This window comes from Mobula birostris, chromosome 2, assembly GCF_030028105.1.
Source record: "Mobula birostris isolate sMobBir1 chromosome 2, sMobBir1.hap1, whole genome shotgun sequence".
Taxonomy (NCBI): domain Eukaryota; kingdom Metazoa; phylum Chordata; class Chondrichthyes; order Myliobatiformes; family Myliobatidae; genus Mobula; species Mobula birostris.
In genome coordinates, this window is record NC_092371.1 from 28605222 (window position 1) to 28629752 (window position 24531).

Below are 24531 nucleotides of genomic sequence, written 5' to 3' on the forward strand. Positions count from 1 at the left end.
CTATGTCAGGACAATCTTTTGATTTATTCCCTTTTATAGCCTGTAAGGCAGCAGCAGAATCCGAACAGATGATAACCCTGCATGGTCGAGAGTCTTCTATCCATCATAAGGCCCAGTGGATTGCTAATAATTCTGTTGCAAAGACAGAAACACCATCTGCAACCCGGTGACCAATTTTAACTCAGACATCCCACCTATCCCGGAAGTTCCGGGAGTCTCCCGCATATTAATAGCAGCTCCCTGACGCCCGCAGATTATATACAATATCCCGGAAATGAGAGGGAGAGGGAGAGGGGGAGCGGGAGTGAGATTGAGAGCAAGATCGAGAGCGGGAACAAGAGCGAGCATCCTGATTGGTCTCCCTTTGTGCTAAGTAGACCTATCAATTTCCTCTATGAGCGGGCTTCACAGTCGACCTCTGTCTCTCCATCAGTTCAGTTTAGTGGCGTGCACCGCCATGGCAAAGTGTTTCAAAAAAAATATAAAATGCACTTCACCCCATACTACCCTAAAGTGTACCCCTGCCTAATAGGGGTCAAAAATAATGATAGTGTTGCTCGCTGCACTGTTTACAACAGTGACTCTTCTATTGCATGTTGAGGTGAGTTTAACAGGTGTCATTTGTTCATTAGCATAGCTAACGTTATTTAAACTAGCTGGCTAGCTGCTAAGGAGTTACTTTATTGATGTACTACGTGATGAGGCCAAACTCCCTGTAGACATGCTTTAAAGTTGTAATAGAATTTAAAAAGGATTCCATGATAATATATAAGTACATGCTGTATTTTAATGTCACATTTTCTGCATATACCCAGTTTACAGATTACAGATTAGACAAAATCACTAAACAAAATATTACATAAGACAATATAATAAGGATACACCTTATGCTTTTATTTCTTTTAGGGACAACATATTAGGGAGACTAATCGCAGGGAAGGCTGCTCAAGTATTTCACAGTTCTTTTCAGCAGAGCCACATCACAGTACAAGAAAAGTTTGCAAAAGAAATAGAAAAGCTATTCGTATTAGCATTGAGATTGCCAACAAAATATGTGTGTTTGTGTGTAGTTTCAATATGTGCCAAATAAATTATTATGTTCTTTTATAAACAAATGTCCCGTATACATGCGCCCTTGGAGGTCGACTGGGGAGGGGGTGCTATCTCCCTGAACTGAGTTTTTGCAGGGTGGGATGTCTGTTAACTCCGAGTTGAGACACGTACGTCCCATATCCTGCCTTACTGCTCTCTGGGTCCACTGAGCCATCAGTAAAAAACTTCAGATAAGATTTCCATTTAAAACTGATTCATTTGTGATCAACGCTGTTGAAATTGCAGTGCTTCCTTGAAAGTGAAAAAGGAGGAATAGGTCTACTTCTGGTTCTGGCAAAAGCCAAAGAGAAACATGTGGCAAGCAAATTTGGTCAGCTATGTTTTCCTCAATCAGTTTCAATTTCACAGCCCAGTTATTAACCAAATCTAAATATGGATAGCTTTTAATTTTACTCAGCTCGTCACACTTCGCGCATGCAATAAATTGCGCCATCGTGACCTTCACTCCGGCTTACCCGGCGCGTTCCCGTTCTGTCGGGTTCCATCAATCAGTGTCTCTATCCAGGTTTTCCACCAATCAGTGTCTCTATCCAGGTTTTCCACCAGTCAGTGTCTCTATCCAGGTTTTCCACCAATCAGTGTCTCCATCCAGGTTCTCCACCAGTCAGTGTCTCTATCCAGGTTTTCCACCAATCAGTGTCTCTATCCAGGTTTTCCACCAATCAGTGTCTCTATCCAGGTTTTCCAGCAATCAGTGTCTCTAACAGGCTTCCCACCAATCACAGGTGCGCATGCCCATCCCGCCTCAACTCTCCCAAAGCATCACCCTCGGAGCAGTCCTTCTTTACGCAAATACGCATGCACTCAGTGCGTCGTTGCCATGGCGATGGAGCAACGCGAGAGGCGCCATGAACCGCAGCAAGGTGGGAATTTACTCCCGAATATTCCACCGCACTTTGTCCATTTCACTCCTCAGCGCTCACACTCCACTCCACCCGCTTATTCTTTCCATTCTGTCCCTCCCTACCGTTTCTGATCCGTCACGGTCTTTATTTCTCCCCCCCCTTCCTCTGCCCCTCCCTCTCTCCCCACCCACTCTTCCCTCTTTTTTCTTCCCCGCTTCCCCATTTCCCCCTCTCCCTCTGCACCATCTCTTCCCTCCCTATATCCCTCACTTCTCTCCTCCCTTTACAACACCCCTTCCTTTTACAACCCCTTCTTCTCCCTCGTACACCGATATCTTTCCTCCTTTCCTCCGTCAACACCTCCTCTTCCCCTTCCGCTCTCTCTACTTTCTTCCTCCCCTCCCTCTCTATACACCTCTCTTCCCTCTTTCGTTTTAAATCCCCCATTCTTTCATCCCTCCCTTTCTACCCCCGTTTCCTTCCTGCCTCTCACTAGCTTTTCCATCCATGCCTTGCCTCCTTACCTCGACTCCCCATGTACCCCTTCACGTGCCTCTTTGTACTTCCTTTCTGGTTTTGAAGGTGCAATGACCAATCTTTCTTTATTTGTAGACCATTGTGAACAAAGGATCATTTGGTAATCTGAAACAAAGGTGGGTTGACACGTTTTCTTCAATAGCGAGTGGCCTGTTTAGTCTATTCAATGAACTTACTGTAGTAACTTCTACTTTGAAAAAGGCACAGTCGACAACTTCATGCCCAACAAACAACTTTATCTCGAACTTCAAAACCGTTATGTATATACAGACGCTTTCACAACCCGTACAGGTACACTATGTACAAAGCCCACCGGCAATAAAAAGAACGGAAGTAGAACCCCCAAATATCCTTTTAATAATGCTCACGTTACAACACTTTTCTGTCTTCTATCTCTCTGATTCATGGAGTCATGAAACATTTGGTTTGAGGCATCCATTTGACCCATTGTGTCTATGCAGGTTGAAAAAAAAGGCTGAATCGTGCCTTCCTTCTTGTGGTCAAGCACACATCCAAATACTGTTTAAATATGACGAGGATTTGTGCCTTTATCCTACTTTCAGGCAATGAGATTAGAATCAAGTTTAATATCATTGGCATATGTTCTTGAATTTGTTTTGCAGCAGCAGTACTATGCAATACATAATAATGCTATCAATTACAATAAGAAATTTATAAATTAAAATAGTACAAAAGAGAGGAAAAAACAAATAGTGATGTAGTGTACATGGGTTCATTGTCCATTCAGAAATCTGATGGCAGAAGGGAAGAAGCTGTTCCTAAAACACTTGAGTGTGTGTCTTCATGCTCCTGTATATCCTTTTTGATGGCAGCAATGACAAGGGGCATGTCTTGAGTGAAGAGGGTCTTTAATGATAGGTGCCGCCTTTTTGAAGCATTGCCTTTTGAAGATGTCCTTGATGCTGGGAAGACTAATGTCCAAGATGGAGCTGGCTGTGTTTGCACCTTTCTATCCTGTGCAGTGGCCCCTCCATACAAGATGGTGATGCAACCAGTTAGAATGCACTTCATGGTATATCTGTAAAAATTTGATAGTCTTTGGTGACATACCAAATTTCCTCAAACTCCTAATGAAGTATAGCTGCCATCGTACCTTCTTTTTAATTGCAACAATATGTTGGGCCCAAGATAGATCCTCAGAGATATTGTCACTCTGGAACTGAAACTGCTCACCCTTTCCACTGCTGAGCCCTCTGAGGACTGGTGTGCATTCCCCCAACTTCTCCTTCCTGAAGTCCACAATCTTTTCCTTGGTCTTACTGACATTGAGCGCAAGGTTGTTGTTGCTACACCACTCAACATTTGATCTATTTCACTCCTGTATGCTTCCTTGTCACCATCTGAAATTCTGCTAACACTGGTTGTGTCATTGGCAAGTTTATAGGTGGTGTTTGAGCTGTGACTAGCCACGTAGTCATGGGTATAGAGAGAGCAGAGCAGTGGGTTAATCATGCATCCTTAAGGTACACCGGTGTTGATCATTATTGAGAAGGAGATGTTATTTCTGATCCGCACTGACTGTGGTTTCCTGATGAGGAAGGCAAAGACCCAGTTGCAGAGGGAGGTACAGAGGCCCAGGTTTTGGATCTTGTTAATTAGTATGAGGATGTGATGGTGTTGAACGCTGGGCTGTAATCAATAAATAGATGTATAATGTACGTTTTCCAGATACCTACAGCCCATTTTTCCCATTATCCTCCAATCCTTCAACTGTTTACTTTTAATTCATGTCCCCAAGTTTTTTTGACCCTTTTGCTAAGAATATGTCCTTCCCAATTACTCAACCTTTGCCCCTTATTTCATAGAGTCCCTATTCTGAAGCAAGCATTCCTAGTTTAACTAATCTCGCATCATAGCTGCAGTTTTCCAGTTCCTGTGACCAAATGTAGCATACAGTTCTGGCACAACGTGACTTGTATTCTATGCCTCTGCTAATATTGGATAGTATGCCTTTATAAACCATCTTCTTGATCTGTCTTGCTGCTCTTATGGATTTCTAGAGAAATTTTCCAAAGACCCTTTTTTTGCTTCACTCAGTATTCTTCCATTTATTGTGTAATTCTCTTTCCTTGTTGCACCTCCCAAAATACAACAATTCACCACTTTCTGGTTTAAATTCTATTTACCACTTTTCTGCCAGTGGCCAGGTTATCTCTATTTTCCTGAAATAAAATGTTCCATTCCACTGCAGATTATACTATCAGCTTTTATATCATCTACAAACTTATTCGTCATGTCCCTGTACATTCAAGTCTAAATCAGTGAAATTAACAAGACTTAGGTTGGGGCATTGTGGGCTAAACTTGCAAAAATGCCTGTTAACTATTGCCCTTTGCTGCCATTGAACCGATACTGGACCCAATTTTTCACTGTCCTTTGGATCCACAGGGCTTCACATTTTTGACATGCCTGCCATGTAGGACTTTTTCAAAAGCCTTATGAAATTCTAGACAGACTACATTAAACATATGTATTGCACTTGTTACATTCTACGAAAATACATTCGAGTTAGCCAGAATCAGTCTTCCCATGCTGTCTGTCCTCAGTTCATATTTCTAACTCAAGGCTCATACTCTCTCTCGAACTGGATTCCAATAATCTCCCACTACTAAAGCTTAACCACTCTGACTTTGCATTGTTTGTCCCTCCTGTTTCCATTTTCAACAATGGTACAACACTAGCCACTTTCAGTCTTCTGACAAGACAGAGACTCATTTCTTCTCATATTTAACAGCATAGGTTGGGATAGATTTCATCCAGGCCTGGTGATTTATCCATTTTCTCTCTTTTCTTCCCCATCTCCTCCACCTCCACCAATCAACACTTTCTCTCCACTCTATCACTCTGCTCCTTTCCAGCATCATTTTCCCTTTTTTTCTCTCTCTGTCTCTCTCTCTGTCTCTCTCTCTCTCTCTCTGTCTCTGTCTCTGTCTCTCTCTCTCCCCCCCCCCCTCCCCTGTACATTGGGGTGATTCAGTAATTTGCATCTTGAGTACTGGTTTGTAATGCTAGACTCAAAGTTTCTTTGAACAGTAATAGTATTTCTCACTTCTAGGGAGCAACGTAGCATCATACGATTCAAATGTGTTTTGACAAATACTATCCTGGATGTTCTGCGGCAGCGACCTGGATGGGTTGAAGTTAAGGAGTGAGTACCCTCTAATTGTTGGATCAGTGAATATGTGGTGGGATGAGGGAAATGAGCGGAGAATAACATTAGTTGGGTGTAAGTTTGTAGCAGCTTTTCTGTTCTGAGAAATCTTTGCAGAACATAAAGGACTCAGGATAGGATTAAAAAGCGCAGAATGATCAGTCCAGGTCTGAAAAAGTTGTTGGGTTAGAGGAAAGGTTGTAATCTTCTTCCAACAATCTGCTTTCTGTAGCAGATGCAGAATCTTTGAACTCTGGAAGACTTCTCTTTGAAACCTAAGCAACTCTCTTATTTTTACATAGACCATGTGGAGGCAGAAGAGATTAGGTGTCATTAGCTTGCTTAATTAACTGGGTTCAACATTGTGGGCTAAACAGTATATTTTTGTGTTCTACCTTTCTATGTTCTATACACCATTTAAAAGAAAGAATACTTCTGGTAGTTTTCATAGGCTCAGTGAAGGCTTTAAAGTCAGTGAGGTACAGTTGTGAGTTTAAAAAAACAGCTAGGTAATACCTCCATCCCCCACCAGGAAGGTCTCAAAGCTCTCCATTTCTTTCTGGATTCCAGACCCAACCATTTCCCCCCTACCACCACTCTCCTCCGTCTAGCAGAATTAGTCCTTGCTCTTAATAATTTCTCCTTTGGCTCCTCCCAATTCCTCCATACTAAAGGTGTAGCTATGGGCACCCGTATGGGTCCTAGCTATGCCTGCCTTTTTGTTGGCTATGTGGAACAGTCCATGTTCCAAGCCTATACTGGTATCCTTCCCCCACTTTTCCTTTGCTACATCGATGACTGCATTGGCACTGCTTCCTGCATGCATGCTGAGCTTGTTGACTTCATCAACTTTGCCTCCAACTTCCATCCTGCCCTCAAATTTACCTGGTCCATTTCCGACACCTCCCTCCCCTTTCTTGATCTCTCTGTCTCTTATCTCTGGAGGCAGCTGATTACTGATGTCTACTATAAGCCCACGGACTCTCACAGCTACCTGGACAATTCCTCTTCCCACCCTGTTACTTGTAATAATGCCATCCCCTTCTGTCAATTCCTCCGTCTCCACCGCATCTGCTCTCAGGATGAGGCTTTTCTTTCCAGGACGAAGGAGATGTCCTCCTTTTTTAAAGAAAAGGGCTTCACTTCCTCCACCATTAACTCTGCCCTCAAACGCATCTCTCCCATTTCACGCACATCTGCTCTCACCCCATCCTCCCACCACCTCACTAGGGATAGGGTTCCTCTTGTCTTCACCCACCACCCCACCAGCCTCCTTGTCCAACATATAATTCTCCGTAACTTCCGCCATCTCCAATGGGATCCCAACTCCAAGCACAACTTTCCCTCCCCTCCCCTCCCCCCTGCTTTCCGCAGGGATTGCTCCCTACGCGACTCCCTTGTCCATTCATCCCCCCCATCCCTTCCCACCGATCTCCCTCCTTGCACTTATCCTTGTAAGTGAAACAAGTGCCATATCTGCCCTTACACTTCCTCCCTCACCACCATTCAGGCCCCAGACAGTCCTTCCAGGTGAGGTGACACTTCACCTATGAGTCAGCTGGGGTGATGTACTGCGTCCGGTGCTCCCAGTGTGGCCTTCTATGTATTAGTGAGACCCGGCGCAGATTGGGAGATTGCTTCGCTGAACACCTACCCTCTGTCCGCCAGAGAAAGCAGGATCTCCCAGTGGCCACACATTTTAATTCCATGTCCCATTCCCATTCTGATATGTCTATCCACGGCCTCCTCCACTGTCGAGATGAAGCCACACTCAGGTTGGAGGAACAACACCTTATATTCTGTCTGGGTAGCCTCCAACCTGATGGCATGAACATTGACTTCTCAAACTTCTGTTAATGCCCCTCCTCCCCTTCTTACTTTATTCATTTATGTCTCTCTCTGTCCCTCCCACAATAACTCCTTGCCTGTTCTCCATCTTCCTCTGGTGCTCCCCTCCCCCTTTCTTTCTTCCTATGATACTCTCCCTTCTTCAGCCTTGTGTCCGTTTTGCCAATCAACTGTCCAGCTCTTGGCTTCATCCCTCCCCCTCCTGTCTTCTCCCATCATTTCAGGTCTCCCCCTCCCACTTTCATATCTCTTACTATCTCCTTTTTCCGTTAGTCCTGCCAAAGGGTCTTGACCCGAAACGTCAACTGTACTTCCTATAGATGCTGCCTGGCCTGTTGTGTTCCACCAGCATTTTGTGTGTGTTGCTTGAACTTCCAGCATCTGCAGATTTCCTCGTGTTTGAGGTAATAATAACCATTTGAATAGTGTATAGGTTTCTGCAGAAAGCTCCCTTGTTTTTCTTCATTTTTTTTGCTTGCCCTTTCATTTGATTAGGTCATTGCTGATTTAACTAATGCCTTGTACGTGCCTTATGGTTGTTAAACAGGATAAGATCCAAATACCTTAACAGGTAACCCTGGTGTTAGATTAGGTTTGCATTTCTAGAAATGGCCCATTATAATTTCCAGGAATGTGAAACTGCGTCATATGTTACGTGTTAAGAAATGTGAGTCGGAAAAATTGTGCTTACTTGTTTACTACTTTTCACATAAATTTTGTAATAGTGAATATTCTGATTCATAGATTGTTTGGTAATGATTTGTGAATTCTGTAGGTGTGAATTTCCATTACCCGAAATGCCAGAATGTGAGGGTGGCCTGTATATGGATTACTGTATATGACAAGGTAGCACTCATTCATTCAGTTGCAAGCAACATGGTAAATAAGGGTTACCTGTTGCCACTAGCAACTAATTCTACCCATGCTGTTGGATGTATGCATCAGTAGTGGTCAGGCATTATTTAAAGAAAGCCTGCTGTTTTTGAATGTGGTCATAGAAAAGTACAAAACAGAAATAGGTCCTTTGGCCCATCTAGTCCAAGCAGAACCATTTAAACTGCCTTTTCCCATCGACCTGCACCAGAACCACAGCCCTCCATACCCTACCATCCATGTACCTATCCAAACTTCTCTCAATCGAGCTTGCATACACCACTTGCGATGGCAGCTTGTTCCTCAGTCTCGTAACCCTCTGAGTGAAGAAGTTTCTCCTCATGTTTCCCTGAAACTTTTTACCCTTCACCCTTAACCCATGACCTCTAATTGTAGTCCCACCAAACCTCAGTGGAAAAAGCCTGCTTGCATTTATCCTATTTATACCCCTCATAATTTTGTATGCTGCTATCAAATCTCCCCTCAATCTTCTACGTTCCAAGGAGTACATTGTAATTGAAATCGTTAGTGAGCCACAGTCTGCAGGCTGAATCTATGCTGTGAGACATTGAGTGTAGCTGTGTATATGGGAATGCATGGACCATGTTTATTGGAAGCTTTGATGAAGAGTTAGGAAGGAGTGCAGCCACATAACTGGAGGCTCTCTAGTAGGAAGTAGAAGCAGGATAGGACACAGTTTGGGATGTTGCTTATCAGATGTACACGTAGTGCAGTAAGAAATTTAACACTATGACAAGTTACCAAATGGGGTATTCAATCAACTGCACCATTAACATTGTCCACTCTTCATCGCTCCTCTATTTGGACTCCATCAATTATGAATGGATATGATCGTTCAGCTCATTTATCACCCTCACATACATAACTTGGATTTCACATTGGTATTTATTCAGTCATGACTGTCATATCTCTCACATATACTTGCTTTCTTGAAGAGATGATGATAAATAATAGCAGAATGTAGCAAAGAACCTGAAGTTGACAATCACACCTGCATAGAACATAGAACAGTACAGGTTCCACGATGCTGTGCCAACTTTTAACCTACTCCAAGATCAATCTAACCCTTCTGTCCCACTTACCCTTTCATTTTTCTTTCATCTATGTGCTTGTCTCAGTGTTTCTTGAATGCCCCTGAAGTATCTGCCTCTACCACCATATCCTTTAGTGCGTTCCATGCGTTTTTTTTTTAAGATAACTACCTCTGACATTTTCCGTATACTTGATTGTAATCACCTTAAAAGTATGTCCTCTAGTATTAGCCATTGTTGCCCAGGGAAAAAGATGCTAGCTGTCCACTCTATTTATGCCTTTTATCATCTTGTACACCTCTATCAAGTCACCATAATTTGAAGCAGAAGGCCGCTTTATACTGGGAGAGGGAGAGATTAAAAATGTCTGTAAACACACCTGCTAGTTGTGCTGCCCACATCCTGAGTAATTGCCCTGAGATGCCGTCCGATCCCGCAGCCTGAGATGGCATGGACTGAGCAGACATCTGTGTCAGCCTATTTGTAGAGCCGACCAGTCTTTTATAACATAGAAATCTACAGCACTTTACAGGCTCTTCAGTCCACAATGTTGTGCTGACCATGTAACCTACTCTAGAAACTGCCTAGAATTTCCCTAGTGCATAGCCCTCTCTTTCTCTAATCTCCTTGTTCCTAATGAAGAGACTCTTAAAAGATCCTATTGTATTCCCTTCTACCACCTTCACTAGCAGTGCATTCCATGCACCCACTTAACTCTGACAACCCCCTTGTACCTACTTCCAAGAACCTTAAAACTATGCCCCCTCGTATTAGCCATTTCAACCCTGGGAAAAAGCCTCTGGCTATCCACATGATTAATGCCTCTCATCATTTTTTACATGTCTATCAGGTCACCTCTTGTCCTCCGTCACTTGAAGGAGAAAAGGCCAAGTTCACTTCACCTATTCTCATAAGGCACACACTCCAATCCAGGCAACATTCTTGTAAATCTCCTCCGAACTCTTTCTATAGTATCCACGTCCTTCCTGTAGTGAGGTGACCAGAACTGAACACAGTACTCCAAGTGCGGCCTGACAAGGTCTTGTATGGCTGTAACGTTACCTCACTGCTCTTGAACTCAATTCCATGGTTGATGAATGCCAACACACCATATGCCTTCTTAACAACACTGTCAACCTGCGCAGCAGCTGATTTCTCAGTTCCATGTAGTTCCTTTAAAGGTTTAGGTGTTTCTAGACTTCATAAGGTATTTGTTAGATGCACTTTGAAGTATTATGAGCAGTTTTGGGCCCCTTACCTAAGAAAGGTTGTGCTGGCATTGGGGTGGATCCAAAGGAGGTTCATGGGAATGATCCTGGGAATGAAAGAGTTAATGTTTGAGGAGCATTTAATAACTCTCGGCCTGTACTTGCTAGAGTTTAGTACAATGGGGGGGGGGGATCTCATTGAAACTTGTTGAATATTGAAAGGCATAGATAGGGTGGATGTTGAGAGGATGTTTCCAATAGTAGGGTGTCTAGAACCAAAGAGCACAGCCTCAGAATACAAGAACTCCCTTTAGAACAGAGGAAATGGGATGGAAGAACAAAGGGAGAAAATGATTAGATGTTCCAGTTATTATGTGTGGAAGATTTTGAGTTACCTGAAATTAGAAAATTTAATGTTAATACCATTTGGCTGTAGGCTACCTAAGTAGAATATGAGATGCTATTTCTCCTATTTGCTTTTGGTCTCTCTGTAGCAGCGGAGAATGCTGAGGACAGATAGGCCAAAATGAGAGTAGGAAGACTTAAAATGGCACGCACCTGGCCGGTGTGAATAGAGCACACATCTACAGTTGGTTCAACGTTGCAATCCAGAGATATGATTCCAGTCACCACATAGGTTTCTAGGTTTAAGAAAAGTAATATGATTACATCTCTAGATACTCGTAATATATTCTTGGGGGGCCTTGAGTTTCTTAGCCTTGCACCCCAGAAATTATCTACAAAATGTAACTATTGACAACCCCATTTTTTTGTTTTTCGATTGTTCTGATTCACACACATCTAGTTTGGAGGACAGGTCTAAAATGAGGTAGTGTTGCTTACCACCAATATAACAGGTGCTCGCATGGGTGGTAACAAGTAGTTGGTATTGGAGAGTAAAATCCACTTCACATTCTGGGTAGGGCTGAGCTGTTGTGATGCAAGCAAAATAATGTATGAAGTTAGTGACCAACTTGTAATATGATGTGGAAGCCCTTAATCTGTGCAACCCTCACATATACTCCTCTTAGAGGAGGAAATGAGTCAAGGCCTTCTATCTGTGTATAGGCAACAACAATGAGGTCACTTATGAATCAATGTACTGCAAGCTAGAAAATATTGCTAACATCTTAAGCAGATATTTACAAGTGCCACAGTCATGTTGACATCCACAGAATGTTAAGCTGCCCCCTAAGAATACATTAGGAATGTCTAATGATGTAATTCACATGTTGTCAAGATGACTACATTTAGGTCACTATAGTGGTGGCAGAAATTGGCAGATTTCAGTGATAATCTCTTCAATGCTGTTCAGATGAATTAACTATTAATAACACTCATTACTAAACACCCATTTCCTTAAAATCTATTTATAGATTGACTAACTTGGTGTGAGAGCTCTCCCTTCCTCCTCCCAACAATTTGTGCTCTTCTGTGTGTCCTCTCTCCATTCTTGTAGTTGTGCATAATTCAAGGTGAAGATGACTAGGCCAGCCATGTCTACAAGATACTTGTTTGACCATAAGCTTTTAAGAAAACAAATGAGTCATTCAATATCTTTTTTTTAGTCACTTCCTGTGAATTATTGAAATGAATGACAATTTAGTGCTGCACAATAATGCTACAATTTGCATGTTGCTCTGCATGCCACTAAGGTTATTAGAACATTGTGTGCAAACTTTATAAAGTTAGCATGTGGCGCATGTCTTTCCTGTAGAGATCAAGTGGTTATGTTTCACTAAAAAAAAACATGCTCTTCCCTATCCCTGCCATTTAAAATCCCATTTAAAGCTTTTTCTTAACCAAGGAAAAATTCACTGTTCCTGAGCTTAAAAGCGATTCAAGATGGAAATTTGAAGGATGAACCCTAAGAATGGAAAAAAAAACACTGGCAGGATAAAGTTATCTGGATTCTGAACTCTGATTATGAATCTGAGAAACAGACACATGGTGACTTGTGAAGTGACTGTATTTGGCAGCATTGAATGGTGTTTTTGATTTGTGTGCTTTTTCTCTGCTGCTTGTGTTTATATCCTGTTTGTCATTGAGTTCTCCCTTGTTGACAGTGAAGGTGAATGGGACTTTTACTGGTGTGACATCAGCTGGCTGCGAGAGAACTTTGGCTACATGTATATGGATGAACATGTTCGTGTCTGTCACTTTCGTAATCACTATGAGGTATGAAAGTGGAACTCCTGCCTCCCACAGGTATGGTGGAAAACTTCACCATAGCAAACTGGATTATACAGATCACTAAGAGGATCATTTCCATGCTTATGAGAGATAGGAAAATATCATTATTAGATCTTACTTCAGACATTCCCTGAAAAACATATCTTATGATAATAAGAATTTATTTTGTGTTTTTGATATAATGGAAAAGACCCGAGTGCTGGAGACATTAGGGATTGCTGGAGTAAGGAGGTTGAATATTGGTGGAGCTGAACAAGCCAAGTTTTTTCAATGAGTCAGTTTTTAAGATGGGAAAGGATGTGCCTAAATGGCTGCATGCTTTTTTTAATATGTATGTGCATGTGTAATATGCCTGTAGGAACCAGATGTGGTATAACTTCCTGCTCAGCCGACAAAAGACATTGGTAATGTATCCCTCCTGACTTAGGGAAATCAGAGCTGTACATTGTATTCCAAGTCTAGTAAAACATGCACACTCAAAATTTTTGCAATTAAGCCCAACATACTATTGCTTTCCTAATTGTTTAGTGTATCTGCACATTAATTTCAATGATTCAAGAGCAACCAGGTCTTCAGAACACTAACAGCTTTCAATCTCTTATCATTTAGAGCTATTTTAGATTTTCTATTTTTTTTCATCCTGTGTTATAACAAGGTATGCTGTGCCCACAAAAATGTGGATTTTGAGTAAGAAGATTATTTTAAGTATTTATTAATTTAATTTGGCCTCACTGTTGTATTTTCTTAACCTTGTAGTTTTCACTTGCAGTGGTATGAAAGTGGCCTGCCATTTCCCAGTTAATATAGGTTATCAGCTAAAACTGGTTGACTCAGGTTATTATCAGCTGACTCAGTTTGTGGTATCTGGAAATATAAATTTGTGGCAAAAACAGAAAATGCTGGAAAAACTCAGCAGATCAGATGGTATCTGTGAGGAGAGAAACAGTCAATGGGTCAAGTCTATGACCTTTTGTCAGAACTGAAGTGAAGTCTTTCTCCTTCCACAGATGTTACCTGACTTGCTGGGTTTTCAGCACTTTCTGTTTTTGTTATCAGTGCTGGAAATCTGATGATTTTTGATTTTCATCCATTTCTGAGGGTTCTATTAAACAATGACTGCAGAACCAAGGGTTGACTTTGACGAATAAGAATCAAGGGTAACAATGAAGCTTTATAGTCAAAGAATTTAATATATTGTTAACGCAGGCGTAGCTGGATTGGGGATGGGAAGCTGAGATAAATTACCATTAGTTAAAAAAAATGGATAAATGAATGGGATGAAACGCTGATAAGACCTAGGACCCAATGACATGTATGGTAAGGTTTGAAAGAAAAAAAAAACTACAGTGGCCAAAAATCTAAAATAAAGACAGAAAATGCTTAAATATTCACCAGGTCAGCCCACATTGATGGGTGGAGAAGAAGTCTCTATTTCATGTTGAAAGCCTTTCATCAGAGCCTTTCACATTTTTACTAAGCTTTTGGTCATCATGATAGTTCATTATGTGGCTTGTTGTAAAATTTTTATCTTACTTGCAGTGCTGTATATTGAACATTTCACCATCTTAAAGATACAGCGTAAATGATAAACATGAGAAATTCTGCAGATGCTGGAAATCCAAAGCTGCACACACAAAATTGGTAGGTTAATTGGTCATTGTAAATTGTCCTGTGATTAGGCTAGGATTAAATCAGAGGTTTCTGGGTGGCATGGGTCAAAGGGCCAGAAGGGCCTATTCCACACTGTATCTCAATAAATAACTACATGCATAGATACATACGTTCATACATAAATTTAAAAACTGCTGGAGGAACTCAACAGGTCAAGTGGCATCCGTGGAAATGAACAGACAGTTGATGTTTCGGGCTGAGGCTCTTCTTCAGGACTGAGAAGGAAGGGGGAAGATACCAAAATAAATAAGTGTCGGGGAGGGGAAGGAGGTTAGCTGGAAGGTGATAGGTGAAGCCAGGTAGGTGGGAAAGGTCAAAGGCTGGAGAAGAAGGAATCTGATAGGAGAGGAGAGAGGGGAATAGAGGAAAGTGGGGGGAGGGGTGGAATTTGTTTACCGGAGGAGATATCAATAATCTGAATTAAAATGTTTGGCCACCACAAAGCCCCACTTGTGGCGGATGGCGTGGAGGTGCTCGACAAAGCAGTCCATGAAACAATACTAATTGTTTTATTCTGAAGATGATTTTTACATTTTTACATAAATGAAAAAGAAACAGGTGGTTTGGTCAGCATTGGTATTGATCCTTCATACTATAAGAAGTTCTGTACAAACCTTCTAACAGTGACAGCCTCCCAGCTGACTAAACATTATCTCTTCCAGTTAAAAAGAATGTGCAATGGTAAATTCAAGCAACACACATAAAAGTTGCTGGTGAACGCAGCAGGCCAGGCAGCATCTCTAGGAAGAGGTGTAGTCGACGTTTCAGGCCGAGACCCTTCGTCAGGTCTAACTGCGTTCACCAGCAACTTTTATGTGTGTTGCTTGAATTTCCAGCGTCTGCAGAATTCCTGTTGTTTGCAGTGGTAAATTGTTACTTCGTCTCCATTTGTGTGTCAATTCACTGTTCATAAACTGAGATCTAGATTACATTTTCTCTCTTTCCTCAAATGGAAGCTGACACGAAAAAACTTCATGGTAAAAAACCTGAAGAGGTTTCGCAAACATCTGGAGCGTGAGCAGGGGAAGCTAGAGGCGGCTAAATGTGACTTCTTTCCAAAGACGTTTGAGCTGCCTGTTGAGTACCACCTGTTTGTGGAGGAGTTCAAGAAAAACCCAGGAATCACATGGATTATGAAACCGGTGAGGAAATGCAGACCAAGAACCCACCTATCCCACTTTCTGCTTAATCGAGCCCTGTTCACACTTCCCTCTATCGGCATAACCCCACCCACCTTTCAGTTTTGATCCATATATATACATAGTATAGTCATAGTCATACTTTATTGATCCCGGGGGAAATTGGTTTTCGTTACAGTTGCACCATAAATAATTAAATAGTAATAAAACCATAAATAGTTAAATAGTAATATGTAAATTATGCCAGGAAATAAGTCCAGGACCAGCATATTGGCTCAGGGTGTCTGACCCTCCAAGGGAGGAATTGTAAAGTTTGATGGCCACAGGCAGGAATGACTTCCTATGACACTCTGTGTTGCATCATACATGCAAAACAGTGAGCATCACATATCACCAAGTGCCCAGAAAGTAGGTATTAAATGTTCAACCAATATGAATAGATAACAACTGACATTCCAAGGTTGACTGGTTATTCAATGTTGTGAGCAAAGCTAAGAAATTAGTGATAAAATGAGTTTCACAGTAGATAATAAGCTTTCCAATTTAATCAGCCCCTTAATTTCAAGCAAAACAGCCACTGAATTTCTGGCATGTGTCATATGTTAATGTACTCTTATCATTCAGGCAAGTGGTAGGAATTGTATATTTCAGTTTTGCTTATTACGTGAAATACTTTTCGTTTTAGGTTGCAAGGTCACAGGGAAAAGGTATCTTTCTTTTCCGAAGACTCAAAGATATCATGGAATGGAGAAAGGTACTACTCTTCTCTATCAACTTGTTAAACTAGCATTCCCATATAACGGGTGAAAGGCCTGTGGTTAGGAAGGAACAAAGAATACAACTGACAACTTGCAATGTTTGAAAATCAAAAACTACAGCGATTGGAAACCTGAAATAAGAAAACTTTTGAAAGCATTTCATGTATATCCTCTTATCACACCTCTCTCTTTCCTGACGGAGTGAGGATTGAATTTGCTTTGATTCTTGCTTTCCACCCCACCGCGTTCCACATCCAATGGATTACCCTTCACAGGTTTTGCCATCTTCAGAGGTTTCACTCCAAGGCACATCATCTTCTCCCTTTTCAGCATTTTGAAGTGACCATTGCCTTTGTGACTTCCTTGTGCACTCTTCTATTGCCACCCACTGATCTTCTAATGGCGCTTTCTCATGCAACTGTAGTAAATGCATCATCGATGCTTTCTGTCCCAGTTAGCATAAGACTTTACAGCACCAGCGATCGTGACTGGAGTTCATTCTCCCTGTGTCTGCAAGGGTTTCCTCCAAGTGCTTAATTTTACTCCTATATTCCAAATACGTATGGATTAGGGTTAGTAAGTTGAGGACAAGAGTCAAGGAAATTGGTACTCCGTTGCTGAGTTCTGAGGAATCCAATGACATTAGCATGCATTTCTTTGAAAATTCTATTTTTCTCATTAAGACATAAACATGCACATTTACACACACGCGCACTCATACTCCTCTGTATCCTTAACCTCCAGACATTAAGTAGAATGAATGTTAATGTGACACTGCTGATATTTCTCAGGAAAATGCAGCCCAATCACTGAACCAATTTCCCAAAGAGAGGTTTTAAAGTTGTTGCTTTGGGATTGCTTGTCCATTGGAATTTACACCGTGTCAAAGACAATTGCGGATCTACACTCAATGGCCACTTTGTTAGGTACTTCCTATATGTTTGTGGTCTGCTACTGCAACCTATCCCCTTCAAGGTGTGACGTGTTGTGAGAGGTCCTCTTCTGCAAACCACTGTTGTAACGTGTAGGTATTTCGAGTTTAATACGTTCAAGCTTATTTTCACTCAACTGTGTGCATGCATACTGCTGAACAAAACAATGTTCCTCCACACCAAGTTGCACAATACAGTGCATATAACTCACACTGGTAGTATTACCAAAATAAATTAATAAATAATAAAATTGATATTTAGCATAAAGTGCATTTATGACACAAGTTTAAAAAGTAAACAGTATAACACTACTGAGCTTCATATTCAATGAGACTTGGGTGGTGGCAGGGAGTTCAGTAGTCTCATAACTTGCAGGAAGAAGCTGTTTTCCATCCTATAGCTCTTATCCTAATGCTACGTTATTTCCTGCCAGATGGTAGCAGGTCAAAGAGACTGTGGGATAGATGGGAGGGATCCTTGACAATGCTAAGGGAGGACATGTATATGCAGAGCTACTGATAAATATTTCAGATAGGTGGAAGAGAGGCTCTGATGACTTTCTCAGCAGTCCTCACAATTCTTTAAGATCTTGTGGTCAAATAAGATGCCTTACAATTGAGTTACTGTCACCTTCCTGTCAGCATGAACTAGTCTGGCCATTCTCCTTTGACTTCTCTCATTAACAAGACTTTTTCACCCACAGAATTGCTGCTAACTGGATGTTTTCTGTTTTTGCACCGTTCTCTGTAAACTCTAGAGACTGTTGTGCATGAAAATGTGCATGCTGATATTAAGGGAGAGGAGGTGTTGGAGTTGTTAAAATACATTAGGACAGATAAGTCCCTGGGGCCTGACGGAATATTCCCCCGGCTGTTCCACGAGGCGAGAGAAGAGATTGCTGAGCCTCTGGCTAGGATCTTTATGTCCTCGTTGTCCACGGGAATGGTACCGGAGGATTGGAGGGAGGTGAATATTGTTCCCTTGTTCAAAAAAGGTAGTAGGGATAGTCCGGGTAATTATAGACCAGTGAGCCTTATGCCTGTGGTGGGAAAGCTGTTGGAAAAGATTCTTAGAGATAGGATCTATGGGCATTTAGAGAATCATGGTCTGATCAGGGACAGTCAGCATGGCTTTGTGAAGGGCAGATCATGTCTAACAAGCCTGATAGAGTTCTTTGAGGAGGTGACCAGGCATACAGATGAGGGTAGTGCAGTGGATGTGATCTATATGGATTTTAGTAAGGCATTTGACATGGTTCCACACGGTAGGCTTATTCAGAAAGTTAGAAGGCATGGGATCCAGGGAAGTTTGGCCAGGTGGATTCAGAATTGGCTTGCCTGCAGAAGGCAGAGGGTGGTGGTGGAGGGAGTACATTCAGATTGGAGGATTGTGACTAGTGGTGTCCCACAAGGATCTGTTCTGGGACCTCTACTTTTCGTGATTTTTATTGATGACCTGGATGTGGGGGTAGAAGGGTGGGTTGTCAAGTTTGCAGACAACACAAAGGTTGGTGGTGGTGTAGATAGTGTAGAGGATTGTCAAAGATTGCAGAGAGACATTGACAGGATGCAGAAGTGGGCTGAGAAGTGGCAGATGGAGTTCAACCCGGAGAAGTGTGAGGTGGTACACTTTGGAAGGACAAACTCCAAGGCTGAGTACAAAATAAATGGCAGGACACTTGGTAGCGTGGAGGAGCAGAGGGATCTCGGAGAACATGTCCACAGATCCCTGAAAGCTGCCTCACAGGTGGATAGGGTAGTTAAGAAAGCTTATGGGGTGTTAGCCTTCATAAGTCGAGGGATAGAGTTTAAGAGTCGCGATGTAATGATGCAGCTCTATTAAACTCTGGTTAGGCCACACTTGGAGTATTGTGTCCTGTTCTGGTCACCTCACTATAGGAAGGATGTGGAAGCATTGGAAAGGGTACAGAGGAGATTTACCAGGATGCTGCCTGGTTTAGAAAGTATGGATTATGATCAGAGATTAAGGGAGCTAGGGCTTTACTCTTTGGCGAGAAGGAGGATGAGGGGAGACATGATAGAGGTGTACAAGATAATAAGAGGAATAGATAGAGTGGATAGCCAGCGCCTCTTCCCCAGGGCACCACTGCTCAGTACAAGAGGACATGACTTTAAGGTAAGGGGTGGGAAGTTCAAGGGGGATATTAGAGGAAGGTTTTTTACTCAGAGAGTGGTTGGTGTGTGGAATGCACTGCCTGAGTCAGTGGTGGAGGCAGATACACTAGTGAAGTTTAAGAGACTACTAGACAGGTATATGGAGGAATCTAAGGTGGGGGCTTATATGGGAGGCAGGGTTTGAGGGTCAGCACAACATTGTGGGCTGAAGGGCCTGTACTGTGCTGTACTATTCTATGTTCTAAAATCCCAGGAGATCAGCAGTTTCTGAGATACTCAAACCACCCAGTCTGACACCAACCATTCTGATTTGCTTTGAACAACAACTGAACTTCCAATGGTTTCATACATTGGGTTGCTGCCACATGATTGCCAGATGAGATATTTACATTAACGAAGAGGTGTGCAGGTGTATCTAATGAAGTGACAACTGAGTCTATCCCACCATTTCATGAGCAAACTAAAGGCTACAATGGAAGTCAGAGGCAGAACTGGAGGATACTGCAACCCTCACACCTCTTGTCTGCCAGGTCTAAAAAGGCTCTGGGTTAGCTACTTCTCTCCTCAGAGCATACAATGCAAGACATCATTGCCAAAGGCTGTGGTCCAAAATTGCCAGACCTGCTCATCCTGTCTCAACCTAGTCAGTGACCTCAAAGACAGATGTTTCTCTGAATCACCAGTATAAATTTACTCAAGCTGATCCTTGTATCTTTTAGGATGGGACTCGTGCAGATGACTTGAAAGATGAAGCTACAGTAGAAAGTTACGTTGTTCAGCGCTACATTGAGAACCCCTACTTAATAGGAGGTAAAATACCTTATCTCTTGTAGAAGAACTGTGTTCATTTATAGATCAACTTTAAGATAGCAAACTATCCATAGTTAATTCAGAGGGAGGTTAACAAAAGAGTATAGATGCTGAGCCCCATAAGGAAATATGAGTGACCAAATGTTTGGGCAAAGAGATATGTCTGAGGGAAGGTTTCCTTCCACCATCCAAAGATGTACTGGGTAGGTTAATTTGTCTTTCTAAATTGTTCTATGACTAAGTTAGGGTTAATCAGGTTTGTCAGTAGTTGCTGGGATGCCGTAAGGGCCTACCCTATACTGTAGAGGTAGGAAGATTTAGGGAGTGAATGCTTCCCCCCACCCCACCATCTCCCCCCCCACACACCCCAACACACACACACATTTTGGTGTATTCTTTCTCACAAGCATTTCCTCTTTTCTGCATCATCTGAGCAACTCAAACATGCTTATTTATCACTTTTTAGTTCGTTTCCCATTTATTTTGCTTGACCTACTGAGTGCTTTTAACAATTTCTGATGGAATGCTGACTGTCAATCAGGTCTCCCATACAGACTAATTAACACAGACAAATACAGGCAGCTAGATCTTTCATACAGCAATATCAATGCACGTGCAGATACACATAAACATGACCAGCATTGACACAATATGTGGGATGTTCTACTGGACATCGGCTGTGTGTCCTGATCTTAGGAAATGAAACTGAGCAGATGGAAGTGTTGTTGGGAGAATACATAGCAAACAGTGACCATAATTCTGTACCTTTCAAGTAGTTATGGAAAGGGATACTGTTTATACCTCATTATTGTAAATTTTTTGATATTTAGAAACTTTTCATTATTTTTGAAAGCATTTTTGCTTTACAGAATTTTTTTACATATGCCTAATACTTTTGCACAGTACTCTAAATAGAGGAGGTACGAATATAATTATTAGTGTGCAGATAACACAGAAAGTAGTGGTGTTGTGGTTAGTGGGGAAGTGTGTCAGGCTGCAGCAGGATAAAGATCAGATGGAAAGTTGAGCAGAGACATAGGGGTCCAAGTCCAGAATTCCCTGAAAGTGGCAGTATAAGTGGATAGGATAATTAAGAAAGTATATGGTATGCTTGCTTCATAGGTCACACCATAGACTTTTAAAAAAAATATTGGGATGTCACAGTACAGCTTAACAGAACACTGGTTAAGATGCACTTGGAGAATGTGTGCAGTACTGATCACCACACTATAGGAAGGATGTGGTTGCACTGGACAGAGTACAGAGCAGATTTACCAAGGCATTTGCCGGGATTGGAGAACTTCAGTTATGGGGGGAGATTAAAAGGAGACTGAGACTGACCTGCTGTAGTTGTAAAATTGTAAGGGGCAGGTACTCAGAATTTCTGTCCTGTGGTAGGGATATAAAAACAAGAGCATAGGTGGAAACTGGGAGGAAGGAGTTTTAGAGGGGATTAAGGGTAAAGGTTCTTTTACACTTACTGACTAAGTAGGTGGTGGAGTCAGATACATTCATTAAGTTTAAGAGACATTTAGGCAGGCACAAATAGGCAAGGCATCAAAAGAAATAGATCTAATATAGGCAAAGGGGATTAGTGTAGATGGGCAAAAATATCATCATGGTCACAGTGGGTCAAATGGCCAATTTTTGTGCTGTACAACTCTCTCTATGGTACTACGTAGGAAGTGAGTCATTCATCACAGAATAATCAGCTTCTGAGCTGTTCTGTTGATGGATTTCTGGTCAGATAGTGAGCAGCTGGGCATTGGTAATATTATTGATTGTTCAAGTAAAATGAATTGACATTTTTATTCATGATAACATTGTCTGGCGGATGTGTGGCCAGAATATAACATTTGATCCTACGTGAACGTTGCCTAGGTCTTGGTGTAAAGAACACAAACTGCTTCACTTGTTGAATTGCTGTGAGTGCAACTGAACACTAGCAATCATTGGCCCTGGTGCTAGCCTTGTGGTGGAAGAATTAATAAAGTTCAGAAACACCCTAGTTTTTGGATGGCCTGACTTGGAGAAACCCAATAAATGTTTAAAGGACTTTTCAATCTATAATAATAATAAAATATTTTGTGATATTTATTAATGACCAGATACAGTATATGTTCCATTACTTTAAGGGTAGTGTTAGGGTGACTATTTAATAAAATTCACCCTAATACTATAATTTTAAGGATTATGGTAAGTGTATGTGAAGCAATATGAGTCTGGCCTTGTAGCTCAGAAGGGTAGGGCAAGGAAGAGGAGGGCAGTTGTGATAGGGGACTCGATAGTAAGGGGGTCAGATAGGCGATTCTGTGGACGCAGTCCAGAGACCCGGATGGTAGTTTGCCTCCCTGGTGCCAGGGTCCGGCATATTTCTGATCATGTCCAAGATATCCTGAAGTGGGAGGGTGAGGAGCCAGAGGTCGTGGTACATATAGGTACCAATGACATAGGTAGGAAAAGGGATGAGGTCCTGAAAGGAGAATATAGGGAGCTAGGAAGGGAGTTGAGAAAAAGGGCCGCAAAGGTAGTAATCTCGGGATTACTGCCTGTGCCACGCGACAGTGAGAGTAGGAATGCGATGAGGTGGAGGATAAATGCGTGGCTGAGGGATTGGAGCAAGGGGCAGGGATTCAAGTTTTTGGATCATTGGGACCTCTTTTGGCGCAGGTGTGACCTGTACAAAAAGGAGGGGTTACACTTGAATCCTAGGGGGACCAATATCCTGGCAGGGAGATTAGCGGGGGCTACTGAGGTGACTTTAAACTAGAATGGTTGGGGGGTGGGAATCAAATTAAAGAGGCTAGGCGTGGGGAGGTTAGTTCACAACAGGGGGATGGGAACCAGTGCAGAGAGACAGAGGGGTGTAAAGTGAGGGTAGAAGCAAAAAGTACTAAGGAGAAAAGTAAAAGTGACAGGCCGACAAATCCAGGGCAAGCATTAAAAAGGGCCACTTTTCAGCATAATTGTATAAGGGCTAAGAGAGTTGTAAAAGAGCGCCTGAAGGCTTTGTGTGTCAATGCAAGGAGCATTCATAATAAGGTGGATGAATTGAAAGTGCAGATTGTTATTAATGATTATGATATAGTTGGGATCACAGAGACATGGCTCCAGGGTGACCAGGGATGGGAGCTCAATGTTCAGGGATATTCAATATTCAGGAGGGATAGACATGAAGGAAGGGGAGGTGGGGTGGCGTTGCTGGTTAAAGAAGAGATTAACGCAATAGAAAGGAAGGACATAAGCCGGGAAGATGTGGAATCGATATGGGTAGAGCTGAGTAACACTAAGGGGCAGAAGACGCTGGTGGGAGTTGTGTACAGGCCACCTAACAGTAGTAGTGAGGTCAGAGATGGTATTAAACAGGAAATTAGAAATGTGTGCAATAAAGGAACAGCAGTTATAATGGGTGACTTCAATCTACGTGTAGATTGGGTGAACCAAATTGGTAAAGGTGCTGAGGAAGAGGATTTCTTGGAATGTATGCGGGATAGTTTTTTGAACCAACACGTCGAGGAACCAACTAGAGAGCAGGCTATTCTGGACTGGGTTTTGAGCAATGAGGAAGGGTTAATTAGCAATCTTGTCGTGAGAGGCCCCTTGGGTAAGAGTGACCATAATATGGTGGAATTCTTCATTAAGATGGAGAGTGACATAGTTAATTCAGAAACAAAGGTTCTGAACTTAAAGAGGGGTAACTTTGAAGGTATGAGACGTGAATTAGCTAAGATAGACTGGCAAATGACACTTAAAGGATTGACGGTGGATATGCAATGGCAAGCATTTAAAGGTTGCATGGATGAACTACAACAATTGTTCATCCCAGTTTGGCAAAAGAATAAATCAAGGAAGGTAGTGCACCCGTGGCTGACAAGAGAAATTAGGGATAGTATCAATTCCAAAGAAGAAGCATACAAATTAGCCAGAGAAAGTGGCTCACCTGAGGACTGGGAGAAATTCAGAGTTCAGCAGAGGAGGACAAAGGGCTTAATTAGGAAGGGGAAAAAAGATTGAGAGAAAACTGGCAGGGAACATAAAAACGGACTGTAAAAGCTTTTATAGATATGTAAAAAGGAAAAGACTGGTAAAGACAAATGTAGGTCCCCTGCAGACAGAAACAGGTGAATTGATTATGGGGAGCAAGGACATGGCAGACCAATTGAATAATTACTTTGGTTCTGTCTTCACTAAGGAGGACATAAATAATCTTCCAGAAATAGTAGGGGACAGAGGGTCCAGTGAGAT

At 42.1% G+C, this 24531-nt stretch overlaps 1 protein-coding gene across 2 annotated transcripts in view; it reads left to right on the forward strand.

Annotated features, from left to right (window-relative positions):
• The first annotated feature begins 1917 nt into the window (after positions 1 to 1917).
• ttll9 (tubulin tyrosine ligase-like family, member 9) overlaps positions 1918 to 24531 on the forward strand; it is a 59222-nt gene continuing 36608 nt past the window's right edge. The window contains exons 1-7 of one of the 2 annotated variants that reach the window (XM_072239317.1): positions 1918 to 1976; positions 2571 to 2611; positions 5572 to 5664; positions 12715 to 12826; positions 15469 to 15654; positions 16337 to 16405; positions 20196 to 20286. In XM_072239317.1, coding sequence (XP_072095418.1) covers positions 1962 to 1976; positions 2571 to 2611; positions 5572 to 5664; positions 12715 to 12826; positions 15469 to 15654; positions 16337 to 16405; positions 20196 to 20286 — 607 coding nt within the window. In that variant the 5' untranslated portion in view covers positions 1918 to 1961. The remainder of the gene's footprint in view (positions 1977 to 2570; positions 2612 to 5571; positions 5665 to 12714; positions 12827 to 15468; positions 15655 to 16336; positions 16406 to 20195; positions 20287 to 24531) is intronic. The other variant, XM_072239326.1, reaches the window with a different exon arrangement.